This window comes from Pleurodeles waltl, chromosome 12 (assembly GCF_031143425.1).
Source record: "Pleurodeles waltl isolate 20211129_DDA chromosome 12, aPleWal1.hap1.20221129, whole genome shotgun sequence".
Lineage (NCBI taxonomy): Eukaryota > Metazoa > Chordata > Amphibia > Caudata > Salamandridae > Pleurodeles > Pleurodeles waltl.
The window spans coordinates 192140702-192166233 of NC_090451.1; the positions used below are offsets into that span (position 1 = coordinate 192140702).

The following is a 25532-nucleotide window of genomic DNA, read 5'->3' on the forward strand; positions in this document are numbered from 1 at the left end:
AAGCCATCATCAGCAGCCAGCCATCTTGTACATTTTTTTGTTATTCTTCTAAGGTGGATGCAGCTTTGTGTGATGCACAGTGGGGTGATGCAAAGTGGGGTGATGCACTGTGGCTTGACACAAAGCTGTGGTCATCTTGGAAGTATGTTTTCATACTTACAAGCTTGCCTTCAAGTTGCGTAACGCAACATGGCTTGATGTGTCATGTCAACCATGTTTGAGGTATAAAAATAATATTCCAAACTGGCAGAACATTATTTCCTATATTTTCAAGATGGCTGCTTTTTTACATTTACATTCTTGGAAGAAAAGAAAATGTGCATCCAAGATGGCCAATTATTGGATTTGTCAATGCTGCCTCAATTTATTAACCATTGGCAGTAGCCGCAAGCAACACACATTGGCAAAGTGAGGCAGATTGGCTTTGCCAATACTTGTTTCTCTCAGGCATCCTGATACTGTTAAAGATACTGTTTAATACAGTGGTTCCCAACCTTTTGACTTCTGTGGATCCCCATTTTATAATTACTGGAACCCTGGGACCACCAGTGAATCCTTATTGGAATCCAGGGGACCCCTCCACTGAGTCATTACTGAAAGCTGGGGACCTAATCTGTTAATATTATTTAATTTTCCAAGCAGTTGCAGACCCCCTGAGGAGGCTTCTTGACCCCGTAGAGGTACCCAGCCCACAGGTTGGGAACCACTGGTTTAATAGGAAGGTCACCCTTGCAGCTTCCACTGGCAAACTGTGAAAGTAGATGGGAGGGCCATGAAGACTAAAATGTAAGCTTTAGGTTGACTAAGCCTCCTTTTTACCCTTCACACTCATCAGGGGAACCCATCAAAGCCTGACAGGTCACATTCTTCACTTGCTTTTATTAACTTTACCAATCACTGGCCCAGTAAGAACAGATCTTTCAGCACTTAAAATGAATGTATCAGAAATCCCAAAAAGGATTTTATACACTGCTGCCCTCTCCCCAGAAACTTAAGAAAGAAACAAAAAGCAGTATTTACTCCTAATAAGCAGGGCACCACCTCGCCTCACTCAGCATTTATCCATTTTTAAATGAACTGCTGATGGAGACCAAGAAGCAGTTGACAGAATGTGGCCAGTAGCCTGGTGTGCTTGTAACTCTTGTGCAATATTATTAGAGCCATCTGTGATAACCCTCTACATTGCAGAACAATATTGTGGTTCCCTGCAACAGGGTTAAGGCCATTCTGTGTATCGGTCGTTAGAGCAGCTCTGAGGCCCTGTGTCTCTAAGACCATGTACTACAAGTTACATCATTGTTTGTAGCTGCAAAATACATTCATCCTAGAGAACTGACTGAACTCAAAGAGATTATCTAAACTGAGTTAGCTTCCTGGGGAGCTCTAGCCCCATATCTGCTCAGCATCTGCAAATAACTGCTACATAACTGTTCACTATCTTTCTTAAAGTTCTATTTGTGGGCTTCTTCTTTTGTGACAAAAAATGGGAGATCCTGTTCAAGAAGCCAGAATCATCTCTCTCGTCTTCCTAATTGCATTGCCTATTTAGTGCCATCAATATTGGAACACTTACAAATATGTTCCCTGTGCTGGTTGGCTAGAATTATAACTTTCAGAGGTGGTATACCTTCTCAGTAGCCCAGGATTCACCCAAACCCACTGGATAAGAATTCCACCCTGTGCACACCACGTCTCGTTCCCTGAGGTAGCCCACTGGACTTGCTTTGGACACAATGGTAGCTCTGCAGCTCAGCTCAGCTCGAATAAGGCATCATGCCAGGACAATCCATGTTGTTATTTGCAGCCAAGGCTACAAACAAGTGTAAGACTGGGAATAAAGCTTTGCCCTGTTGAAAAGATTGGATCTGGACTGCCTTGGCTAGGAAGGAGCAGTCTGGTCCTGCAAACAAGCACAAGGTCCAACCTAAGTGAAGGACCTCTGAAGTACAAGTATTGGCAATGGAGCATCAATGGGGTGTCACAATCCAGCTCATCTAATCCAAACTCTACTGGTACCTGAAAACAACTGTTTCAGGAGAGGATATGTAGGCCTGTTAAACAAATGCATATTTTAGTTTGTACGACCTTTAGGCCCACCTTTTTTGTGGGATCATATATCACTATCTTATCCAGGCTAAATGGGATGCCAGGGTGTTGCTTTACCGCCCTAAGTCCTTGGACGCGAGTCCTCTGGCTATGGTTTGTCTCCCTTATTCCAGAACCAACTGAAGAATCTTTCTATGGCATAGGGTTATGCAGGCAAAGGCGAGGAAGAACCCTAAGTACCATTTCACATCTTGCCAGTGAGAAACAGTGGATCCAGTGGGTGCCTTTTCAGTAGGTGTCCTTGGTCCAGTGGTTGGTCCGCCAATTGAATAATTCCAAGCAAAAACAACCATTTGCAAGATACAGGCCAATAAAGTTAGTAACTCAAGGAGTCATACTTTTAGTGCTAAGCCCGTTCCCAGCACTAATGTGTGTGATGGGACATTGACTTTGAAGACTAGTTGGCTTTCTCTTAAAATGTGCATGGTGCCTCCTTTCACCACCCATTGGTTCCCCAGTGGCTGTGTCAATTGGCCATTGACGCTTACTCTTTGGGGCCAGTTCTTTTTTGCGATCAAGTCTATGGTTTGGGGATCGTAGGTAGCTTTAGGATGGTAGATGTTTGGGCTTCTGGATTTTCGCAAGTTCTATTCTGCCTGTACTGTAGTAAAACCCTCTTTTTTGTCATATTTTAGATCCAGGGCCACTGTGAAGTTCAAACATAAGGCAGACATATCACAGCACAAAGGGTACTTTGCAACATACTCTGTGGAACCTAGCATCATTGATAGACAACTCAGAGCAAAAGACTGAACTCCAAGGATTTCCTGAGTCTGTCAAGTTTCTTGTCCATTGACCTAAATTTCAACTACATTTTAAAATCTCAAATTGTATGTTCAACATACTTATTAACTGTCTAGATTTTGCTTTTTTAACTAAAGACCTAGAACCTGATTGAGTTTCGCAGACAGTGTACTGTAGCACAAACGTAACAGAGTATCCTGTCTGCCAAACTCTAAGTCTGCCTGCCCTAGTGTAATTCTGGCAGACTGTCAGCTTTCTGTCTGTAGTGCTTCAGTCGGCTCCCACGATGGAAAGTTTGCTTGCACGTCCTGATGTCTGATGGAATGCTGGTTGTGAGAATAAATGCATCACACGCACACCCTATATATGAAGGACATTGTAATGTCCTTTTTTCTGTTTCTTGCCACCAGGGAAAACCTGGCCGTGATAAACAGAAAACATTAAATAATTACCTCCAGACGCAGGGGACAACCTGCCTGGTTGTGGGTGTCAATATTTATTTGTTTTTAAAAAACAAACTCCCAAGGTGGAGTTTGTTTTTGTAAAACAAACGGTTTGGTGGATGACCATTCAAACCAACTGTGGTCGTCCACCAAACTTTTGGTACCTTCAGAGGAACCACACTGGCAGTGATTCCACTGCAATTACTGGTCACCATCTCTGAAGCAGTGAAGAAGACTTGGAGCCGTTGGACTCAGAGAGGATTCTTCGGGCCTCGGTCAGTTTTCTTCTGTCAAATCTGGAAGTCGTAATTACTAAAGACTCTATGAAGTACAGTAAAGAAGCTGTTTAGTGGACCTTTTGGATCACAGGCCCCACGTTCTGTACAGAGTGGAGAAGTCAAGTCAGTGTCTTCACGTTAAAGGCAAAGTTATTGATGTTGCAAGCACCCCGTTAATGAGCAAAGAAAGGCTGTGGCCTGTACAGATAGCAGACAGCATTTGATTTATTGTATCTAGGGGTCAACAAATTGTCAAAGGTGTTCCCCAAACCTAAATTATTTTTTAACACTGCAGTATTTAGGAGCATTTATGAAGTTAATAATGTTAAAAAACTTAAATAGCATAAGAAAACATTACAGAAATATAGTTTTGGAAAGGAAAAACTCTACAAAGAAAAGAATTTTAAAGCAGAGTAAAAGAAGGTTGGGAATATCAAATGCTGAGAGCCAGGTGAAATGTTACATTTGCTCATTTATCGCACAATCAAGGAAGTAGCATGATAATTCACCAATGAGCATAGTGAAACCTACATTTATCAAATTTGCATGCAATTGTCGTTTTAGGAGATACAACTAATGTTTCAACCACTGTCCCTAAGTATGATGATCACCCACAATTGCATTGTGGAACCAGGGAAATGTGAGTAGGATCGGGGCTTCGGGGAGTTGGTTATTAAGCAAGATGTTAATTCAAAATGGTTTAGCATCGAATTATTATAGTCATGATATGATGTTCCACTCTCTCAAAAAAACAATTAAAAGTAAAAAAAAAAAACAAAAAAAAAAAACTTCATGCCAAAATTGTCAATGGCTGACACAAGGCCGCCCCCCTCCCTCCAATTCTGTACTCACAATCTGTTTTTTTTAACAGTGTAGTCTCTAACCTATAGGACTATGGGGAAAAGGGTCTCTCAAAGTTTGTTTTGCCACTTTAAATAAGGCACGAATATGTTTTAGTACCCTGAGTGGGAAAAATAATACCTCTGCAAAATTCTTTTGAAACGTATGGTGGGTTCATTAACTTTTGCATGTTTTTTTCTGAGACCCCTATCATGATTCGATATTTAAGAGCGGTTACATTTGTGTGGGTTTGTAAACGTTTTGTGACTTTGTCCACCAGTGCAGTTAAATTGGTGACACAGAACACTACATTCCCAATTCTGTGATATCAGCTAGAAGGATAACTAAACTGCAACCCCTCACCTCCAGTGAGTATATACGGTTACTCATAGGCAGGTCTCAAAGCTTATCTTTCTGTTTGCCAGAGTTCCCATCAGACTTTAACTAAAATTGTGAAACTTTCTTTCCATGTCATTCCTGAACCCTTCTTGAGATGCAACGCAATTTTCCACTTCTGGAATCTTAGAAAGATCCTTGGTCTTATTTGGATTAAAACAAGATTTTACCCTGAGGGACTCTTTGTTATGTTTGATGGTTGTATCTCAACTGTATTGGCAGCTAACTGTTCTCTATTGTATGCCAATGCCCCCTATATTCTGGTACATTCTGCTGTCAGTGTGTCACTCTTTGAACAGGATCCATGGTCATTCAGTAAACATCAAAATAGCATTATTGCTTCAAAAAATTATCTTTCAATAGATGTTGTCTGCAAAGTAGCCAAATACCTAATACCACATGCATTCTACAACAACAACAACAACAACAACGGAGTGGACATCAACTCTACAGCAGATACATTTTGACCAAACTGTTCTGAAAAACATTTGGACTGAGTCTGTGGTCTGTTGTAATTAGGCGCACCCTGCAAACTGGTTTATGTGTGCAGGCACTCCTCCTGGAAGCTAGATAAGCATTTTTTTTTTTACTCCTGGTCCAAGAGGCCCACATCTCCCAGATGACCCATCCACCACCTCTGCTTTCCTTATATGTATCTACAATCTGGTAGAACACGCAAGACAAGGAACTGATCTGAGTGCCAGTAGCTGGTGTATTGCAAAGAGGGTTCGGTCAGTAGAAGTGGCCAATACTCTGCCCAGGTTTCCAAACTGATTTCTACTTGTGCAGTCCAAATGAGTGAGATTGGAGTTGGGGGGCCTTCTTTTGGTGCGTTGAGCGTTTCCTGTTGCAACAAAATACATCCACATAGTCCTATATTTTGGATGCAGAAAAAGACAACGAGACCCATTTCCATTCTTTCTTCAACACTGTAGATTCTACTTGTTTTCCATCCAGCGTCTACTCTGTCACAGTCCTTGGTACATTTTGTTACTAATTTGGTCTACAAGCTACAGATGTGCGTCTATGTAGAAAAAGTCTGTTTAGTGCGTCCAGTCAGTGAGAGCTACAGCAAATATCGGCCATATTTTACGTGCAGACAATATTATTTCACAGTCTCTACATATGACTTTGACAACCTTAATATTGTTTTTTGAGGAATAGCATTGAGGGCAAATTAAACATCAATATTTTGACTTTAGTGGAGGCACACTGTTAGCTCTGCCTAGCGTAGCGAACAGCAGCTTCAGTAATATCTCTCTGCTACAGGCAGAATGTGTTTTTACTGAAAACTTATGAACTCTACAATGACATATGTGTCTCTTCTTTTTATCACAGACAACCCTTCGATCCGGTATTTCACTTACTGTTTCAATAAGCATTTCTCTGTTCATAAAAAAAAAGGAAAGAACAAATTTCATGCCGACTGCATCAAAGTAAACTTGCTATATAAAATTACACAACTATTAGCCATGTATTATGTTCCTACATTGCCACCCTGGGATTCAGGCAACATTTACAAATGACCCAGTCTTCGTATTCCTAGTTTATTGTGTCGCCAGAAGCCCTTAATGGCAATATAGGACCATATTATATGATTACCAACTATGTATTTACTGTGTTATTTGTAGTGGTGCATATACAGTGCAATCTTTGATTCCTGCCCTGAACATGTTGTGGTTCAACCAATGGAAGGACTTCACCAGGGCATAAAGTTGTCTGAGTATTAAACCGAGTATATAATGGATGGACAAAGAGCTTTAAATGGTCCTCTCAATAACATAAAGAAAGGTCCTCATCGTGTCTTTGCAGGGGACATATGCATCTCTGTGGGCATGCCATATATAAAATTGTGTGTGTTGTTTGAGCAATTTCATCTTCAATACATTTTGAATTTTTTTTTATGATGAAGACAAACTGTAAAAAGAGATTGTAAGCGAATAAAGTAGCTACTTGAGTTTTTGACGTTTTTATTTTTTCAGCAAAATATTTGACTGAAAACAGCAAAATATTTTTCTGCAAAAACTTTCCAAATTATCTGTTTTGGGGCTCTTTTCCTGCGAAATTGGGAGAATTTTTACCAGAGGTGTAACTGAAATCATTAAAAAAATCATGAAAGTTCAAAATTTCACCAACCTAATTACACTAGTGAAATTGTAATTTTGCAGAGTTCGTACCTTCGAACCCCTGCAGGTCTACCAGATGCCAAAGTAATAACAGTTGTGTTGTGGGTGCTTGACAGTCGAGCACTGATAAGATCCTGTAATGAGGGCTGCAGTGATTTTCTTTTTGGGGGGGGCATTCGAATCCACCACTATTATTTTTTGAAGGTTCAGTGCGGTCAAGTGGAGAGTGACGCACTTAAAATACAGACATATCCAGAAAAAGAACACAGCGTTTGATGAAGTATTGAAGTTCAGTAGACAAGTCTGATAAGTTAGTTATAGATACACTCAAATTATTGAAAGGAATCAACATATTACATGGGGGGTAATGCTATCATACCAGGGGACATTAGGTGGAATAAGGACTTTGGAACAACATATGAGAAATCTCTGCTTAGTAAACACATAGAACAGATGCTGGGAAAATCAGGAAATGGACACATCAATTGTTCCAGATGTTACTTGCTGGTCTACAGTGCTTTTCAATTAGTCAGACCTCTCATTCGATGGCAGGCATGGTGTAAGCTAAGAGGGATCCTTTAAGAACTTTAACAGCATCTAAAAATTGTTTTCTATCTTTTCTTGCAGGGCTTGAGTGCCAGAGGCCAACACGTCAAGCGTCCAGTGAGGACATTGAGGTTATCTCTGCAGGATCTCCACCACAGCAAGAAAGTCCAGAGCTCTACCGTAAAGGGACAACCCCATCTGATGGCTCACCTGATGACAGCCCACTGCAGAGCCTCCCAGCCAGCCCCACGTCTACTCCTCCTCCTACACAACCTCCCCCTAAGGTCAGGAACAAGACCGCCCACTTTTCACGACAGGTCTCAGTAGATGAGGACAGGAGTGGAGACATCCAAATGCTTTTGGAAGGAAGAGGTGGGGACTACTTGAGACCCAGCAGCTGGAGTGAGGAGCGTACAGGTGTGATAGGAGGCAGCAGAGTTGGCATCCTACACAGCAGCATGTCCGGGTCATGCTCCATGCCTGAAGAGATAAGGGTTCGGGGCTCGAGCCACAAGCATATGTCCTCCAACCACAAGCCCCGCGAGGGCTGGACAGACTCGCCTGTCACGGTCTCATGGACTACTCACAGGTCCCACAACCACAGCTCAGCCAGCACCAAACTCCTCGAGGTGGATGAGGAGAAGCTGAGCAACTACGAGATGGAGATGAAGCCGCTCAAGCGAATGGATTCTTATATGCAAGAGATTCACACCCAAAAAAGGCACTACAGCAAAGTGGGCCACAGGGCCACAGTTGAGGAGGTGCACCAAGAGGAGCATGTCTACGGGGTGCACAGACTGAAGACCAAGCCCCCTGGTAAGGACAGCTTCCGGCCGGGGCCTCCCACGGAGCCCACCGTGCAAAAACTGGAGAACCTGAGGCTGGGGGACAAGGCTGAACCTCGTCTGCTAAGGCGGGATTTAACCCTCTCACCGCCACAGAAGTCCTTACCTGTTGCACTAGAATCAGAGGAGGAAAACACGGTGGAGAACAAATCTAATACAGTAAGTGAGATAACAGGTTTTTAGCCTGTCCACGCATGCGCTAAACGTGAGCCACTTTCAGTTTGTAATGCTTGCTCCAACTCGAGTACACCAGTCCACTCTAGCCTTTAGCACTGATCTTGTGCTTTATCATTCAATGGGAATTAACACAAGTATATGGCCTTCATTCTCATGTGTCTGCATGTGAACCCTATACTCCTTCTAGGTTCCTCTGCCTGACACCCTTCTTCCCTTCACCCTCTCTTGCTTTACGCCTGCACTCCTCACCAGACACTCACAAGAATGTGCTCTCTAATTAACAGTATGTCACAGTTATAGTTTGTTTTATCACCTCTCTGACAGTCAGCAGAGCTGCCAATTGACATAAATCTGTTGCCCTGCGGTTAAGGGCCTACACTGGTCGCGCCTTTAAATATGCCTCATTCATGCTTCAGGAGCAAAAGGCTGCAGACAATGGCCGTGGCTCCTTTGAAGGCACAGAGATCGCCACCAGGCAGATGTAGATATCTAAATATGGTGGGTAGTAGGCCACCAGGGCATTAAAGTACATGCCAGTACAGGCCACCAAACCGTAAATATCCCCCTTCTTTTTGAACATTTAGACACATGTTTTATAAGAAGCATATGTTCTCCCTTCATTCTTATTTTCTGCCCTCCCATAGTCCGTCCTTCTTACTGCCAACTACCCCATTACTCATATGGTCGTATTTTGCCATTCGCCTATTCTGACTTGCTCACTGTTTCTTAGTTTTTTCATTTTCTTTCACTTTCTTTTTTGCTCTTTCTCATTTTTTGGTTTTGTTCTCAATCTCGTGTGCTTTTTCTTCTGGTCTAACTTCGTTTCTTTCTTTCTTTCTTTTTTCTTTCTTTTTTTGGCCTTCCTTTATATCTTACTTTATCCAACCCTTCATTGCTTTGCCCCTTCCTTCCTCAATTTCCTTCTTTCTTACTCTCTTCCCTTGTTTTTCTTCCTTTTCCCCTTTCCATTTTTGTTCTTGTCTTGCTTTTTCTGTTTCTCTTCCCTCCTTCTTCCTTCCACATCCTCACCCTAGTATTTTTGTCTAGACTGCTTAAATTAGAATAGAATCAGAGTTTTCTCCTAACTGTACATCTTGGGTGCCTAGTTAGCTAACAAGAGTATGGTACATGAGCTTGCTGAGTAAAAACACAACAACGGTGTCGAAACGGCAGACTGTTGACATATGACAAGACTAACAATGACATTCCAAACGTATAGTACGTTTTTCACATTGTGTCACTGTATTGGAAAGTGAAAACGTGCCAGTAAATAAGGATTGAAAATTCAAGCACCTCTGTAAAAACTGTTTAAAGTCAGCAAACCAATACTTGCTTGCTTTATCATACGTTTAGAACATGATTCCTAGGTTGATGGTACCTGGTGATGTTAGGTCTCTCTATAAAGAAAGTTTCTGAATATGTGAGTTTTATTTTTTTTCTCCAAATATCCATTGGTCATTGGTTGCCAACATTGTTATTTCACTTTTTTTGTTGCTTTAAGTAATGCTGAACCGAAATTATCAAACCCCCCCCCCTCCCCCAGCACCCGGAGACTGTGTCAATTCTAGCAAATTTCTTTAGCTGAACTCGGTCAGGCTACCTCATTGTTATGGACGTTGGATCTCCTTTCGAGCACAGGCGAGAAGGTGTCTTTTCAGGGTAATCAACAAACCGATCAAAGGATTCTCACTCCAGAGTTTTATTTTAGCTTTAATATTTCTTAACAAAAGTTCAGATTATTTTCATAATCGAGCAGCAGTGTCGCTTTTAACAATTCAGCTGTCTTTTGAGAGACAGTCAACCATGACAGATGTGTTTCCCCATATTTGGAGCTCAGGCTGTGATCTAGTGGGCATCTTTTGAAAGAAAATGCAATTTGCAGGACTATTGATAACCAAAAAACACTCATGGTTTGGGCTGTACAAATCCCTGACGTCGCCGGTTGTTGACAACTGCTTTCAGGACACTAAGGGGCTCATTATGAACAAGGCGGGAAACCCCACCGTGTTCATGCTGGCGGTCTTTTCATAGACTGCCAGCCCCCTTGAGACCTCGCCGGCCGCATTCTGAACATTCTGCTGGGACGGGATATTGCCGACGGCTCCACATGGAGCCGTCGTCAATGCCTCAGTGCTGCAGGTGCAGCAGCACCTATTGCGCAGATCACTGCCCTTAAATCAGGCAGTGACCTGCGCGACGGGGCACTGCATGGGGGCCCTGCACTGCCCATGCCAAGTGCATGGGCAGTGCAGGGGCCCCAGAGCACCCCTTCCGCCAGCCTTTTTCTGGCAGGGGAACCTGCCAGGGAAAGGCTGGGGGAAGCAGGGTTCATTATCCAGAAGGCAGCGCTGCTTGCAGCACTACCCTGTCGGATAATGATATCTGCCATCGTCAGGCTGCCTGTCGGCAGTAGCCTGGCGGAGGGCCACCACAGGCGGCTCTCCCTGTGTTTATAATATGGCGGTTCAGACCACCGGGTTCATAATGAGCCCGTTAATGTTTGACCACACAAATTCCAACGTGACTCACTTTTCCAGCTGCCCACTTTTTTCACAATCACAGGACACACCTCTAAGTAAGCTAACGTTTCTTGTCTTTGGGGCATAAAAAAGTTATTTGATAGAGTAAATGGGTACCCGAAAGCCATAGCAGAGCTTGTATATTCTCAAGGATTGCTCAACAGACTTTTTAGAAGAAAGACAATCTATGGTCCTAGGCATCTTGCACCAGCCTGCCTCAGTGCCATCACAATCCACTTCCATAGCTTTGTATTTATGATCGGCTGTTTTTACTGACATGACGTTATAGAGGATTACTTTGAGATTCAATTACCTGAGTTTTCTTCCTAGAGTAAGGTTTTATCTTTATAAACTGATGCAAGCACCTCAGGGTAATAGGACATGCCATTTTATGTTTACAGTGCCATGCCCTAAAGCAATGCATATTTCACTGCTCAAAAGCAACCTCATGAAATATCACTTTTTAACTTATCTCTTCCCAGACCCTTACAAACTTCCTCAGTCCTTTGCTTAAAGGTGGAAGCAATTGACCAAAAAAGTGTGTTAATCACTGATTTCCCTCAGTACAGCCCATCCTGTCCACTAATTCTTTTTGAATGTGAGTGAGGTATGCCTGGACTGCGGCCCTGAGGAATTAGTAGGCTGTAAATGGACCTGTTGGTAGTGGCCACTGTTGGATCATCAGTAGCTTACAGGGAAGAAGATATAAACACATACGCTGAGACTACAGCTTTTACTGTCCCTGGCTCTGATTAAGAACCTGTAGGGTAAATTCGGAAATCATGGCTCGTCGGTCTGCAGCCATTGCCACCATATTTTAGAAGGGCCCGTGAAGGATCAGAGGCAACACTGTTAAACTGGTCTCAGCTGCTGGAGACATCTACGATGTTTGCCTGTGGATGTGGAGATTACCACGTCATTTCCCAGTATTACCACTGCATCTCCTGGTAATATCGGAGATGTAGTGTTATGGTGCAGAGCGGAGAAAACGCCAAGAACCCAATTACACTACATTTCCACAGCTCCTCTCCATTTCCTCCAAATTTGTAATTACCACCACAGTGCTTTAATCATTCAGTCACAAACTCTAGAACACATGGTCCATATTCAGGTAATAAAGATGCTTACTTTGGTGCTGCTCTCAGTGACAGATTGGTGTATGCCAGAACAGTTCTTGTGAGATGTCAATTTTATAAGCAAGTGAAACTGGTAGAAAGGTTGATGCTCGATTAGAAAATGGATGTTAAGCTATTCTTTCTATGTTAATAATTATTGCTAAAGTGTGAAATTCGCCTCTAAGAGCAATTTGGTGGTCATGGAACAGCTGAGTCCCTACAACAGTGGTTCTACATTACAGAAAATGAGTGGTAATTGACAGCCTTCAGTGCACTTAATTGTTTAACAAATTGAAAAGCGATGCATTTTCAGTATAGGCCTGAAAGTCAAATAATACACCGTGAATCCTGGACCTAGAGCTGGGCGTTTCACAAGTGTTCTGTCTGGACAGCGAAAGCATGGCTGCCACTCTAAATGTTCGAATTCTCCTGATCACTGACAGCCTCATCTCCAATTAATTCAGTTTACTGGCTCGTGCGTGTAATAGCACAAATCTGTGCCAGGCGTTTGTGGCCTCGTTCATGAATAGCATTACTCACCATGTGTGTCAATTTAAATTGTACTGTTTGAGCAAACCTCAACTAGTACAAAGTGTTGTGTTGTGTTGTATTGCTTATACCCATCAGGTGCAGTCGAACTAGAAATGATGCATTCTGTGTTTTTTGCAACTTAGTAAAAACGCATGTACCTTGCATGTTCACAACCAGATTGTAAAATTAGGGGAGAGGGTGGCTGCAGTCTTGCAATGACCTGCGGCTGAGCTCTCACAAAGTTAAAACACTATAGCTCCTAGAGGCAAATAGGTTTCTGTGGCGAATCCAGAACTTACCCTTGGTAGACTGAGACAAGAAGCGAGGCCTTCCTCAGAGACAGTTTGGTGTGATTCATTAACTGCAGCACCAAAATGACATTACACGTATGAAATAAAAAAGGAAAAATTCTAAACTATTTTAGTTAAATAAAATGTAATGATTACAATTAAAAAATAAAGCTAATCTAATGTAGTGACCAGGAATGAATTGAAATGTCTGTTTTTTTAATCAAAGGCAGATTTTGTCATTCAAATGAACACACCAAAGACTCAGCTGTGGGTTTTTAACAAATGCCCACTGTAAAGAAGCAGTATGTTCGTTGTTGGATCTAAACACAGTAGTGACCCTCAAATAAAAAGAATATAGTTTAGTGACCATGCACTCCTTTAAAAACACAGGCTTTCATTATGACCCTGGCGGTCACCGGACCGCCAGGTCCATGGTCGCGGTTGGAGTGCCCCCAAAGTGGCAATCCGACCGCTACATTACGATCGTGGTGAAAGTGCTGCGGTTGGACCGCTGGCACCACCAGGTTGCTGCCATTCGACAGCCTGGCGGTCTCAGCGTTTGTAATCTACCAGGGCAGCGCTGTTAGTTTTGGTAGCTGATGAAAGAAAGTGCCCTGAACTTCACGTTCTTCATTGTTTTCTCTTGTGGTCTAAAAGGTCCCTGGTCAGTAGGCTACAGAATTAAATTAAAAAAAGCCCTCCCCACTTTCCAAACTGGACCACTTCCAAAGATCCATCCATCAGTGGTCTTACTGGTTTTCTTCCAGGCAAATACAGCTTTCTCTGTTCTTTGGATCATCCAAACAGTTCTCCTCAAAACATAAGTTCCGCAGCAGGCCCTCTTCTCAGTCTATATTCTGAACTCCTCTCAGCCTTGATGGCCTGAAGAGGTCAGCTTCCTTGGACCTCCGATATACCTGTCAGGTCCAGAGACTCTAGCTGGAGCAGGATTCACATAATTCCCTCCTTCATCAGGCAGGTAGGAATCGTTAAGAGTGGGTTGCCTCTCTTATTCTCAGTCCCAAGCAGTTGTCTTTCTTAAGAGTAATAGCAGGATTTTTTTATTTGGTTTAACTTACAGTGATGGTGAATTGCTCTATGGGAATCATGTCCGAATTCCAATACGTTCTCCTCCTTTCTTTTCCAGCATTGCGACTAAGTTGTTGCTTCCCAGGATTGCCTTATGGAAGGAATAAGCACGCAATGCTTCGTTAACCAGTTTTCCAAAAATGGTAAAACTGAGCACAGATGCGGTTTCCATCTCTCCCTCTTCTAACACCTTTCAAGGCATACCTGCTCCACCCTCTAGGCAAAGCAGAAACACACTTCTTCTGGCCACCTATGCTTTCAGCAGGTGGGGTAACTTCTTCCTGAGTCAGAGTCCTCATCTCTCCAAAGAAGCAGTGTCAGGACCTTCTCCCGGCGGATAGCTGTCAAAACACAAGGTGGTACCAAGAAGGAAGGCCTTTGTGTAGGACAAGCTTTGATCAGTGTCAGAACTTTTAGGTAACTGTCAAACAGAAGAAGACTGGAAAGCAATGGACCTTTTAGTTTAGAAAAGCTTTGATCAGTGTTGCACTTCTGCTGGGAAGTGAGTGGAAATCACTTAACTGAGCCACTGGGGCTTAGCTGCAGAAATAGATGAAGGACACCAGGAAAAAAAATGTGTTCTTAACGGAGGAAAAAGACAACCGTATATAAGTCACCTTTGCTACATCTAAAATGAAAAAACAAAATTCCATGTAGACTAATTGACGGTAGAGAATTTAATTAACACTAGGCGTGTTAAAAAGCATGCTGCCTCAAATTTACATCTACATGTAACATCTCACTAAAGCTCATGTTAGAATTTTTACTTGTAATTGTGCACCTTTCAGATTTACACACAACGCCACTGTTCTTAATTTACGAGACAGGGTGACAGCTCAATACACAGAGTTAAATTTATCACCGTAATTAAAAACTTGAGTTCAGTTTCACTTTATATGGAAAGCCATAACTAGATGGGTACATGTCGGTTCCACGTCTCATGTCGCAGGGTTTGCACCACATGTGGTAGCTGAAAGGTTTTGCCTCAGGATGACATTTTAAGTCCAACGTTAGCGCACCTTGTGCGCTTTGTGACATTTTACTATCACTTAAAAAATGATCAAATATGTCATGTCGTATAAATCTTTATTTGATTATAGATAGAGCCACGAAAGAGCGTAAAAACACAATGCCAACACTTCATAAAACTATAAAACCAAATAGACCTACAGTTTTATAAATCCATAAAATATTAATAAAATAACATTGATAATATTACATTACGTTAACAAAAACTTTGTGAACGACACCAGAGTTAATCAGGTCTAGATCGCGTTGATCTTAAAGCTGCACGTACGAAACAGGAAATAAACATGCCAATCACACGCTGAAACGTTTTTCAGAATTCATCTGTATTCACAGAAGGCCCTGAAAACTGGGCTCTTTTCTCTGTTGTTCTAAATATATTTTCTGTATAGTCACTCTCTCTAGCCATTTGATATCCATTTGTGCCTTTGCACTTGGTAAATCTCTGTTCTGTTCTCTTCTATTCTATGCTGTGCAATATTGTTCTGTTGCACATGTACTTAGAGCTTGTTAGGCAAATTCAAACTGCCCAGAGATCAAAATCAGAAGTTATCTAGAGGCCAAAAATCAAAATGTCCAGGGGCAACTTGGCTCAAAGATGGATTTCCCCACACCTGGAACCCTGCAGGGTATAAGTGGATGTGTCCTGGGTACAACTATGGTTGAAATTCCTTAATTCTCCTGGATGTGATTTATGTATATTTTGACATATGAGGATTATTTTGATGACGTTTACAAGGTATAAGCCATCTGTTCCAACACTGCAGATCTCTAAATAGAGTTACATTTTATTCTTAAATTTTTGTAAAGGTTTGGAGGTGATACAGATGGGAACCATAACTTTAAAAGAGTCTGGTCCAGAACAACACTCTGTTGAGTGTGGGACACGAGGATCACAGCTGTCGTCCCAGATGTGGGCCTCTTTACAGACATAGCGGGACTCGAGATGGCAGGGCAGTTGGAAAGGAGTAAAGCTATAAACAGATTTAGTCAGTAGGGTCACCCCTCCATAGACACATGTATCATAAGTTATCTCTCTTCTTCCCCTTTTGAATTTTCCATTCTCCAACAATACCGTTTGGTGTGCAGTGGTCAAATGTACATCAAAGAGCTGCCCAAGTTGAATAGGAAGTGAAGAGAGGTGCACAGGACCCACAGAACTGAAGTTATTAAAGAGCGGTAATTTAGAAGAGGTTTAGAAGAGCAACACTCAAAAGCTAGTTGAGTCTAAGAGGAAAAAACAGTCACTGCAACAATGAGCATTCAGTTAACAGAATGCCTTATTGTAAAGGCAACATATGTTACTGCATCTGTATCTTTATTCTGATGTAGGACAAAAGAGAAACATCTGTCGAGTGAAACAACAATGTGGTCCACTATGTGGATCAAGCCTCAGGCATTCATTGCTCTGCCCACTGCAGAATACCCCTGAGGCAACAGGGCACTCACCAGAGGTAACCGGGGAAGATATTGCAGTACTGTATATCAAACTAACGGAGTACCTCCATTATTTTCTATGGACGGGTTTTGCAGTACCAGTGTTTGGCCATATGTGGTGCTGGCCTTACTCCAGGTCTGAGCTGGAGTACATTTATCACTACTTTGGTCCTTTTTACCTGTAGCAACTTGAAAAGTGAAGCTTGTGAATAGGAATGTGCTTACAGTTTTGTTGATGAGTACATGATCCTCCTTAGCCTTCCCATAACCTCTCCTTCCTCGAACCAAATCCCCTCTCATTTTCCTGCCACTTCGCCATGTCCCTCCCACATTTACTACTAAAACATAGAGGACAGGCAAAGGGGGAGACCGCCGAACGTAGGTTAGTGAATATAATTTTGTAGTATGTAATACTATTGTACCACTACTATGTGCCCTACAAAATGCAATTGGTGAATAAGTCCCCATGCAATTAACTACCTCCTTTGGCTAAGAACCTTCTGCAGATGGCTTCATTTAATCAGAAGCCACAGATTAACATTCAGGCACTACTGACTCAGCAGCTCATTCTTCTGAAGAAAATGAGTACCATTGAGCAGGGTAATAGAACAATTAGCACCCTGTATGGAATCTTAGTACTGCCTTAACCAATCAGCATGGTTTAATTGCTGGGATTAATTACTTACATTTGCCCTACATTCTAAGCTCAGTGCCTGTGCAAAGCAAGGATACAAAGCAGAAGAACACAACAAGTATGCATGTTTGTCTTTTCTTGAGGGGTGCATGCTAGTCCCCTTACTGTTATTGCTGCCTGCCGAAAACAGCTGTTAATGAAACCTTTCCACATGTGTTCTCGTCTCAGAATTATAATTGTGGGCCAAGTAATTAACAGTTGTTAATACCCCAAGTAGAGAACATTAACATCTGTTGACGCCCTGAGAGCACTAATACTTAACTATTGCTTATGTATGATTCAGTTTGCATTTAAATTAAGAGTTCTTGCCCATATGACAATTGAGGATTTCTACTGCTGCCATAAATCAGGAGACCAAAAGTTGAGCGGTTGATTAATGCCTTTAGACTTAAATAACATGCCCTTATTCTAATAGTTCTCTAAATTAACCACTCCTGTTTGGGGTTTCAAAGCAGCAATGCACCAGTCAGGGTTTGTGGTGATTGCAAGGGGCAGGGCGGCACGTGGTGGGGGGTGGTGGAAATATTAATAATATACAAATAGTAAAAAACAAAAAAAAATACCTGTGCACTTTGTCGCTGCTCCTCCGTCCTCTCAGCAGGCACAGGCTCCCAGCCTGCTCTGCGGCCAATCCTGAGGCTGCTCAGAGCAGCGTTAGTGTTGGCTGGAGTGCCCAGCCAGGGCACTCCCAGGCACACTGGGAGCAAAGTGCACTCCCCTTGTTCCAGTCGTCCCCCATGGCCCGCCCCTTTAACAACGAAAGGATAATAAACATTGTTTATTATTCTTTTGTTGTTAAAGGTTTGCAGTGGCTGCTGCTGGTGGGGGGAAGGCGACGCTCCTCTGCCATAGCGGAGGAACTGCTGCTGCAAACCACGTTAAGGGTTTCTTCGAAATACAAGCCTGTACTGCGTTGAAATCGGTGAGTAGACTGTTTCATTGTACGTTTGTTGTAGAAAAACTGTATTTTCAGTTCATGTGGGCTCTACGCTTCATGAGATGTGTCATTAAGTACTGTACATCTTTCAACCGACAGCCCCTGGCATGCTAGGTGTCGATTTTGCCTCCTCTGTAGCAGGACCCACACTTAGGGCCTGATATAGATCTTGGCGGATGAGACTACTTTGATACAAACGTGACGAATATCCCATCCGCCGTATTACAATCCCATTGTACTCTATGGAGATGGCAATATGGTGGACGGGATATCCGTCACATGTGTAACGGAGTATTCCATCCACCGAGATCTAAATAAGGTCCTTAGTTCCTTTATGAATTTGGCCCTTGCTGTTGGAGGCAAACTCAACAAATTAAGAAACCTAGTAAGTTTTTCGATAACTAAATAGGGGTTGTCTGTTTTAATTTCTATAATTAGGCCCTACAAAGCTTTTTTAAAGATTATGATTGCATACATTTTTATTGACTTCTCCCAAGAGTGTTTGAGCGCCAGAAACTCTGTCCCAGAAAATTTCGATGCTGGCTGTAATGCAATTTTACATTTGAAACTGTCTTATTGTGTAATGATTGATACTCAGAATGTGTGTCTTTTAAATATTATTTCAATAGAACAGGTTTCCTGTTTCATCAAACGTTATTTGAAATTATTTTAATTACCATTTTTTCAAAATCGTGTTGTACAAACAGTGACATAAAACAACAAAGCGAATCCTTGAAATGTAACTTTCTACATTTTCAATACATTCCTAAGGGTGAGGATTTTTTTATATTTATTTATTTCCAATAATTCATTTTATAGAAATTTTAAATATTTTAAAATCACACATAGGCATACAAAGAAATCCTACATAAAGTAGCCTGTACAAGAGCTATAATTGCACATTGTAGCATTGAGCAATTAGCCGGATTACTACCAAGGCACCTTAACAGTACCAATTATTGCAAAAGAAAAATGCAATACATCAGTACTGGGCTGAACATCAACTTTTACAACCACCAGAGTAATTCATAATTGCACATATAAACCTCTCGTATAAAATTCAGTTTAAAATAGCAAAGATGCCAACCAAATTCACTCTGCGTAGCACCTAAAAAATATTCCTAAAATTGCAAAGAACATGCGATTGCTTGATAAGGTGTTAAAGATCTACATACTTAATATCGATCTACAAAAAGGATGATAATAAGAGCTGGGTTTTTCTGACTTCCATTAATAATCCACACATCTGCAACTGCAATGTCAAAGGTCTTCATTCAAATAAAGTGCTCTGTGCTTCCATCCATATGAAGGCGCCATGCTTTTTAAAAACTGGGCAAAGGATCTGTTTTCGTATCTCTATAAAATATAGACAGTCAAGAAGTAGATGAGTTAAACTACGTTTCACACCAATAGCACATGGGTTGTAGCCTTGACTATGGATTCTCTTTCAATGGGGGAGAATATCCATATGGGGTCTGCACCAACAAACATCTGTAAAATTTGATTTTTAATTCACTTATTGGGACATTTTAGAAACAAACGGAAATACCCCTGGGTCTTGCAATTTTTTAGTTAGAATGGGTTACTGATTTTTGAGACAGCAGGCATTTCCTGTCGGCTTATAAGCAAAGAAACCTATCCTTTTCAGCAAGTAGGATTTTACCTTTTGCAGTTTCAGCTGCGCCAGAAGATTCTACCCATCAAATTTAAACTGAGACTTTATAGCAAATTTGATGATTTGGTGTGACAGAGGATCAAAACATGACTGAGCACCCCTATCAATCGGAGTTGAATATTTTAGATTAGCCTTATTCTTTGAAAGGGAAGATAAAAGCCTCAGGTTGTGAGACTTTGCTAATAAGTCTAAAGATATCGAGGTGTAGAGCTCGAATCATTGCGTTTTGGGGGCCAAAGAATAGCTTCTTCAGACACACCCTTCCACAGGGTTCCCACTTTCTTTTTTGTCAAGACACAGCAGTTCTGCCCCATATAGGGTTTGAGGGACCAGTTTGCCCTATACCGCTTTTGTTTGTAAATGGGTCTGCTGATAGCCCACCATATCAGACACCAAACATCTTTAGTCTATTAGTAGTGGCAATTAATTAAGCTTTTAGCATGCCACAATGCTTGTCCTTTCACAAGTTCCCAGAACAAAAGCCCCAGGTACTTGAATTCCCTGACCTGTTCTAAGGGAGCGCTGTGGAGAAACCATGCAAAGTTCTGCTGTCTTTTTGAAAACACTATAGTCTGATTTGTCTGTTAATCGTAAGCTTGTTGCTCTCACAATATGCATAGAGAGTGTTAAGTTTCCGCTGCAGACTGATTGGAGTATAATCCATGAGGACAACATTGTTGGGGTACACAAGGCACAAGACGTGATCACCTCCAGTCTTTGGGGAAAGCAAATGTATTGATGAGAATTTACCTGGGACATTGGAAATAAAAAGGCTAAAGGGTGAGGAATTGTTTTCATGAAAAGAAGCCAAAAACAAGTGTGCAGTAAATGAGCGACATTATAAAAACAGGCATCCACTGTTAAATTGTATGTCATAGAGCATTTAGGGCATTATTTAGAGTTTGGCCATTGGGATAATCTGTCAAAACAAGATGGAGATCCTATCCGCCATAGTACAAGTGCCACAGGCTGTAATGCGCTTTTAATATGGTTGATAGGACATCCGCCATGTGTATGAGCAAATATCCCGTCTGCCAAACTCGAAATAAGGCCTTGGGTCGTACCAACCTGAACTGAACTCCCCTCCCTTCTTCCACAGTTTTGAAAGACTTGGTCTAGGCCAGAGTGCAGAAATGTCTCTATGAAAAACATCTTTTGGTCTTCCAGGTGACCATAATGCCCTTCACAAAACTACTAAATACACAAATGCATTAATTAAAGAGGGGCACAAAAAAATAAAGTTTAGAATCTACAACAAAACCAGCAGGTTAGGCCCACAAAATCAGCTGTAAGTTTAGTAAGACACAGCCACAGAGAGTGCTGAGGAAAGAAAGCTTTAGGGGGGTATTTGAGTTGGTAAATAGCCCTTAAATCCTTTATGACAAAAGGACACTGCCCTTAGTGGTTGGCATCTGCCAAAGATGTAACCTGTAAAAATAATTCAGGCCCTCATTATAACTTTGGCGGTCCGAGGACCGCATATTATGACCATGGCGGTGTTCCCAACAGACAGAGCTAAAACGCCATCAGTACCGCCCGTGTGGACGGACCGCCGCAGTAGGCGGTAGACAACTCCAGGCCGTTGAGGACCATGTTTCTGCTGACCATATTACGAACCAGCACACTGGCAGGATTTCCGGGGCGGTCTCACTGCCACGAAAATGCTGGCAGAAACGACCAACATAAAAGGAGACACTCACCTTCAGGAACACATACATGTCCACAGCCGTCATGGAACCCGAACTGGAAGGCTTCCCACTGGTCCTGCTGGCCATACAACTCCAGAACCAGCGACGGTGACGAAGACAACACCAGCTTAGCACACACTGGAGAGAAGGCCATTAGTAAACACCCACACACAACCCCGCCATGGCTAGCCGCACCCACATACACAAACATACACCCGTACCAACACGCAAACACATCTACATACACACACACACAAACACACACCACCTCCAACATACACGTGTCATACACACACCACCGCCACTGTCAGACACAACACCACCCAGTCACAACCACAACACCATCGTAACCACACAAACGCATTGGTAGAGAGGCACAATGCACACCTCCACAGGAAAACATGTACTGCCAGCAACACGTAACAACAGCACACAACCAATACAAACAATAACACTGCCAAACAACGTGTCACATCCCATGCCACATCACCCAAGACACAAAGTACATCAGAGATGCATCACAAAACACACACACCACTGCCACACAATACCAACACAAAACATCACAAGTCCATAGCACAACTCACCCACACAACTCATGCTGCTACACAAACACACAACATACATTGAAGACACACCAATTCACACATATACAACACATACATCTGGAGGGAAAGGTAGGACAAGTATGTAAACCTCTGCACCAACGGATGACTAGTGCAGATATATTAAAATCATGTCCTCAGTAAATAAATGACTATATACAACAGAGGCCTAATTGCCAGTCCATAAGTGTCTATTGCCCCAGACACACTGGGCAGAGATCCTGGCTCCAACTTGACTCCTGACTGCCAAGTGGACTCTACATGGCACGGGCATCAATGGGGCATGCAGGCACCTCGGGGTGATGAGGGGGAGGAGGGCCGAGGTGAGGGTTTGGGAGGGGGGTCATCAGGGCCCTTGCCCTTTGGTTTGATGGTAATCCCACTAGGGGGTGGGATATGGGCACTACCAGGGGGCCTTGGGAGGACCGGGAGGTCGAAAGACTGGGAATGGGGTGGGAATGAGGGTGCTGGGGGAAACGGGGACAGGGTCAGTGGGCGGGAACAGGGCAGACTCGCAGAGGAAACATTTTTTAGGAACACAAGAGCATTCATGGGAAAAATGGATGGGAGGGTAAGGAGAGGGGGTAGTTGTGAGGTGTGTCCTGGTAGGTGCGTTTGGTACAGGTGCGTGGGTGGGTGGAAGCCATCTGTGTGCTGGGTGTCTGTTGGGTGGGTGAGTGCGGGCGTTTAGGTGTCTTGGGAGGGAGTATGTGTGAGTCTCTGTTGGGGTGGTGCCTGCAGGTAATGTGGATGTGCTGCATGTGGGGGTGGGGGTAGTTGTGGTGAGTGTGCATGCGGTGAATGGGGTGGATGAATGGGGGTCTGATATTGTGGTAATGGTATGCATGATGGGACTTGTGGATGGATCTGGAGTGTTGATGTGGTGAAAGAAGGTGTGAGTGGTGTTGTGTCTGTGAGGGAGGAGGTGGGGGAGTCTGTGTAGGGAGTGTCTGATGCTGTGTGTGCATGTAAATGTTGGCTGCATGCAGGGCAGTGGTGGGACTTGTGGTGACTCTGTTTGTCTTTGCGAACCATGTCTGTTGAGGTGGATGAATGCTGGTCTGATTGACTGTTCTAGAGGGGTATGGGGAGAGGGGTGTGGGTTTGGGCACAGGTAGCTGGAGGGGGGACGGATGACAAAGGGACACTGGCTGCTGTCAATAAGGAGGCCAGAGTCTGAAAGAATCTCTGCAGGCCAGTCAGGGAACCATGAATGCCTTCCAGGAAGACACTGGTCTGCTGCATCTGTGATGCCACACTCTGGATGAAATTAATGATGGTTGACTGTCCCACAGAGATGGACCTCAGGAGGTCAATAGCCTCATCCTTGAGGGCAGCAGGGCTGACAGGGACAGCAGCTGAGGTGCTGTGGCAAAGGAGACACCCACCCTCCTGGGTGAGTGGGCACAGGTAACTGGGTGGGGAGCTACAGGGAGGGTGGTGCTGATAAGGGGGATGGCGGACAAGGATGGTGCTGGGCGGGTCCCAGTTGAATCCGCCACCACCAGGGAGCATCCATCGGAGGAGGAATCCAAAGAGGATGTTGTTGATCCGGTCTCCCCCGTGGCACTCCCCTGCCCTCCGTCCCACTGGTTCCCTCGGCTCTGCTGGTATCAGCTTCCTGGGTCCTGTGGGCTGCAGCTTCCCCACTCGCTGGTGCCCCTTCTCCTTCGCCTGATGATGCTGATGCACACAAAGACAGGAGGAGAGGGAGGGAGGGTGGGTGGGTGAGAAAGAAAGGGTGCAGTTGGTCAATACCTACACATCATGCACACAGACTGACAACCTAATTAACTGGTGGCATGCCATGCCATTGCATACCATTACACTGTAAGGCTCAACTTTGGGAAATCAGAGGGTAAACAGAAGGTATGCACTCTAATCCAACTAATGTGGGAACATTGGCACCTTTGACTACATGAAGGGTCATACAATGCACAGTAGCACAGTCCTTGCCACGCACCCATTGTCCTTTATATAGACACAACCTGTACACCTTACTCTACTGATTCCTGCATGGTAAGGTAGCATGCTAACAAATCTATCAACAATGTGGCCAGTTACATTGTGTCCCCTGCAGCCATCTACACCTAGCGTCTGAGGCTGCTGATTTGGATCACACCACTTACCTCTATCATAGTGGAAGGCCATTAGTGATGGCAGTGCCCTGACACCTCAGGTATGCTGATGTTGATGGAAGGAGCTGGTCACTCAAAATATGACAAATGTCAGGAGATAATATCCTAAAATTGAGTTACTACACGCATGAGTCACCATCTGCATGGTATTGGCACACATACCTGTTACAGTTCCTGCCAGGATGGCACATAGCCATAGCCGATGTGCAACTACCAATGGTCTACACAACATCTATCCACTAGTAGAATCCACAAACCCATACATGCCTAAAATTAGGGAGGTGGGAGTGTGTACTTACCCCCTTGTAGCAGCTGTGCTGTCCTCAAGTGCCCATCTGCCTCAGGGTAGGCCACCGCCAAAATGTGGGCCACTAGGGGGGTCAGGGTCCAACGGGCACTCCTCCATCGTTGGGAGGATGGCCCCAGCTGGGCCTCTGCGGTCTTCCCAGCCCAGCGTCTCAGGTCTCCTACCACTTTCTGCAGTGGGTGCTCCACTGGGCATGGACACCTAGGGTCCACACTTGCTTGGCGATGGCACGCAAAATCCCCTTCTTCTGACCTGCATGGGTTGGGTGACACAGACAGAAGGAGATAGTCATATAGAGTGGCATCACACCAACAGCAGTGAACTTCACACATAAGACACATCTCATGACCACACAAATGTGTCTTAATGGCACTTCCGCACCTACTTTTTTGCCATCTGCATGCATCCACTCCGTGTGCATCATCTACACTCCTTTCAACCCCCACACATCAACATCAGACAGGACAGGAATATTGGACTCACCTGCTCCTCTGGTGCCCCATACAACTGTCCATATAGGGGTACGACCCTGTCCACGAGCTTCTCCAGTTCCTCCTAGAATGAAGGCTGGGGCCCTATCTCCTGCAGGACATAGTATAATGGCTCCCAGAGACTGAACACAACAGCACACGCAGTGGAGGTCTTGCTTGCAGGGAGCCAGGAGTCATGTGAGCTATGTAATAAAAAAATGGCAGCAGCGGCCGACGCGTACATGACCGTCACTGCCGGCAGTGATCATCATTGGCCTCAGTCTCCCATAGGCAACAATGTTAGCCAATAAAGAGTGGCACGGCGGTTACGACTGCCTCCAGCCATGATGACTAATGCAGGCCAAATTAGCTCACTTCCATCTGTCCTGTGCTTGCAGGACAGGCGGCTGCCATTTTACATGTAGCTAGTGTATTGTAGGTGAATTAAAAGTGTGCCATGTATGAATGATAGTAACGTGCATACATTATCCATGTTCAGACATCAAAGCA

The 25532-nt window shown here is 43.5% G+C and overlaps 1 protein-coding gene across 1 annotated transcript in view; it reads left to right on the forward strand.

The window, feature by feature from the left end:
- The window catches only part of JPH3 (junctophilin 3), a 551692-nt gene that overhangs the window by 469514 nt on the left and 56646 nt on the right, over positions 1-25532 (forward strand). Inside the window, exon 4 of the mRNA XM_069217200.1 lies at positions 7561-8483. Within this exon, the coding sequence (XP_069073301.1) occupies positions 7561-8483 (923 nt within the window). The remainder of the gene's footprint in view (positions 1-7560; positions 8484-25532) is intronic.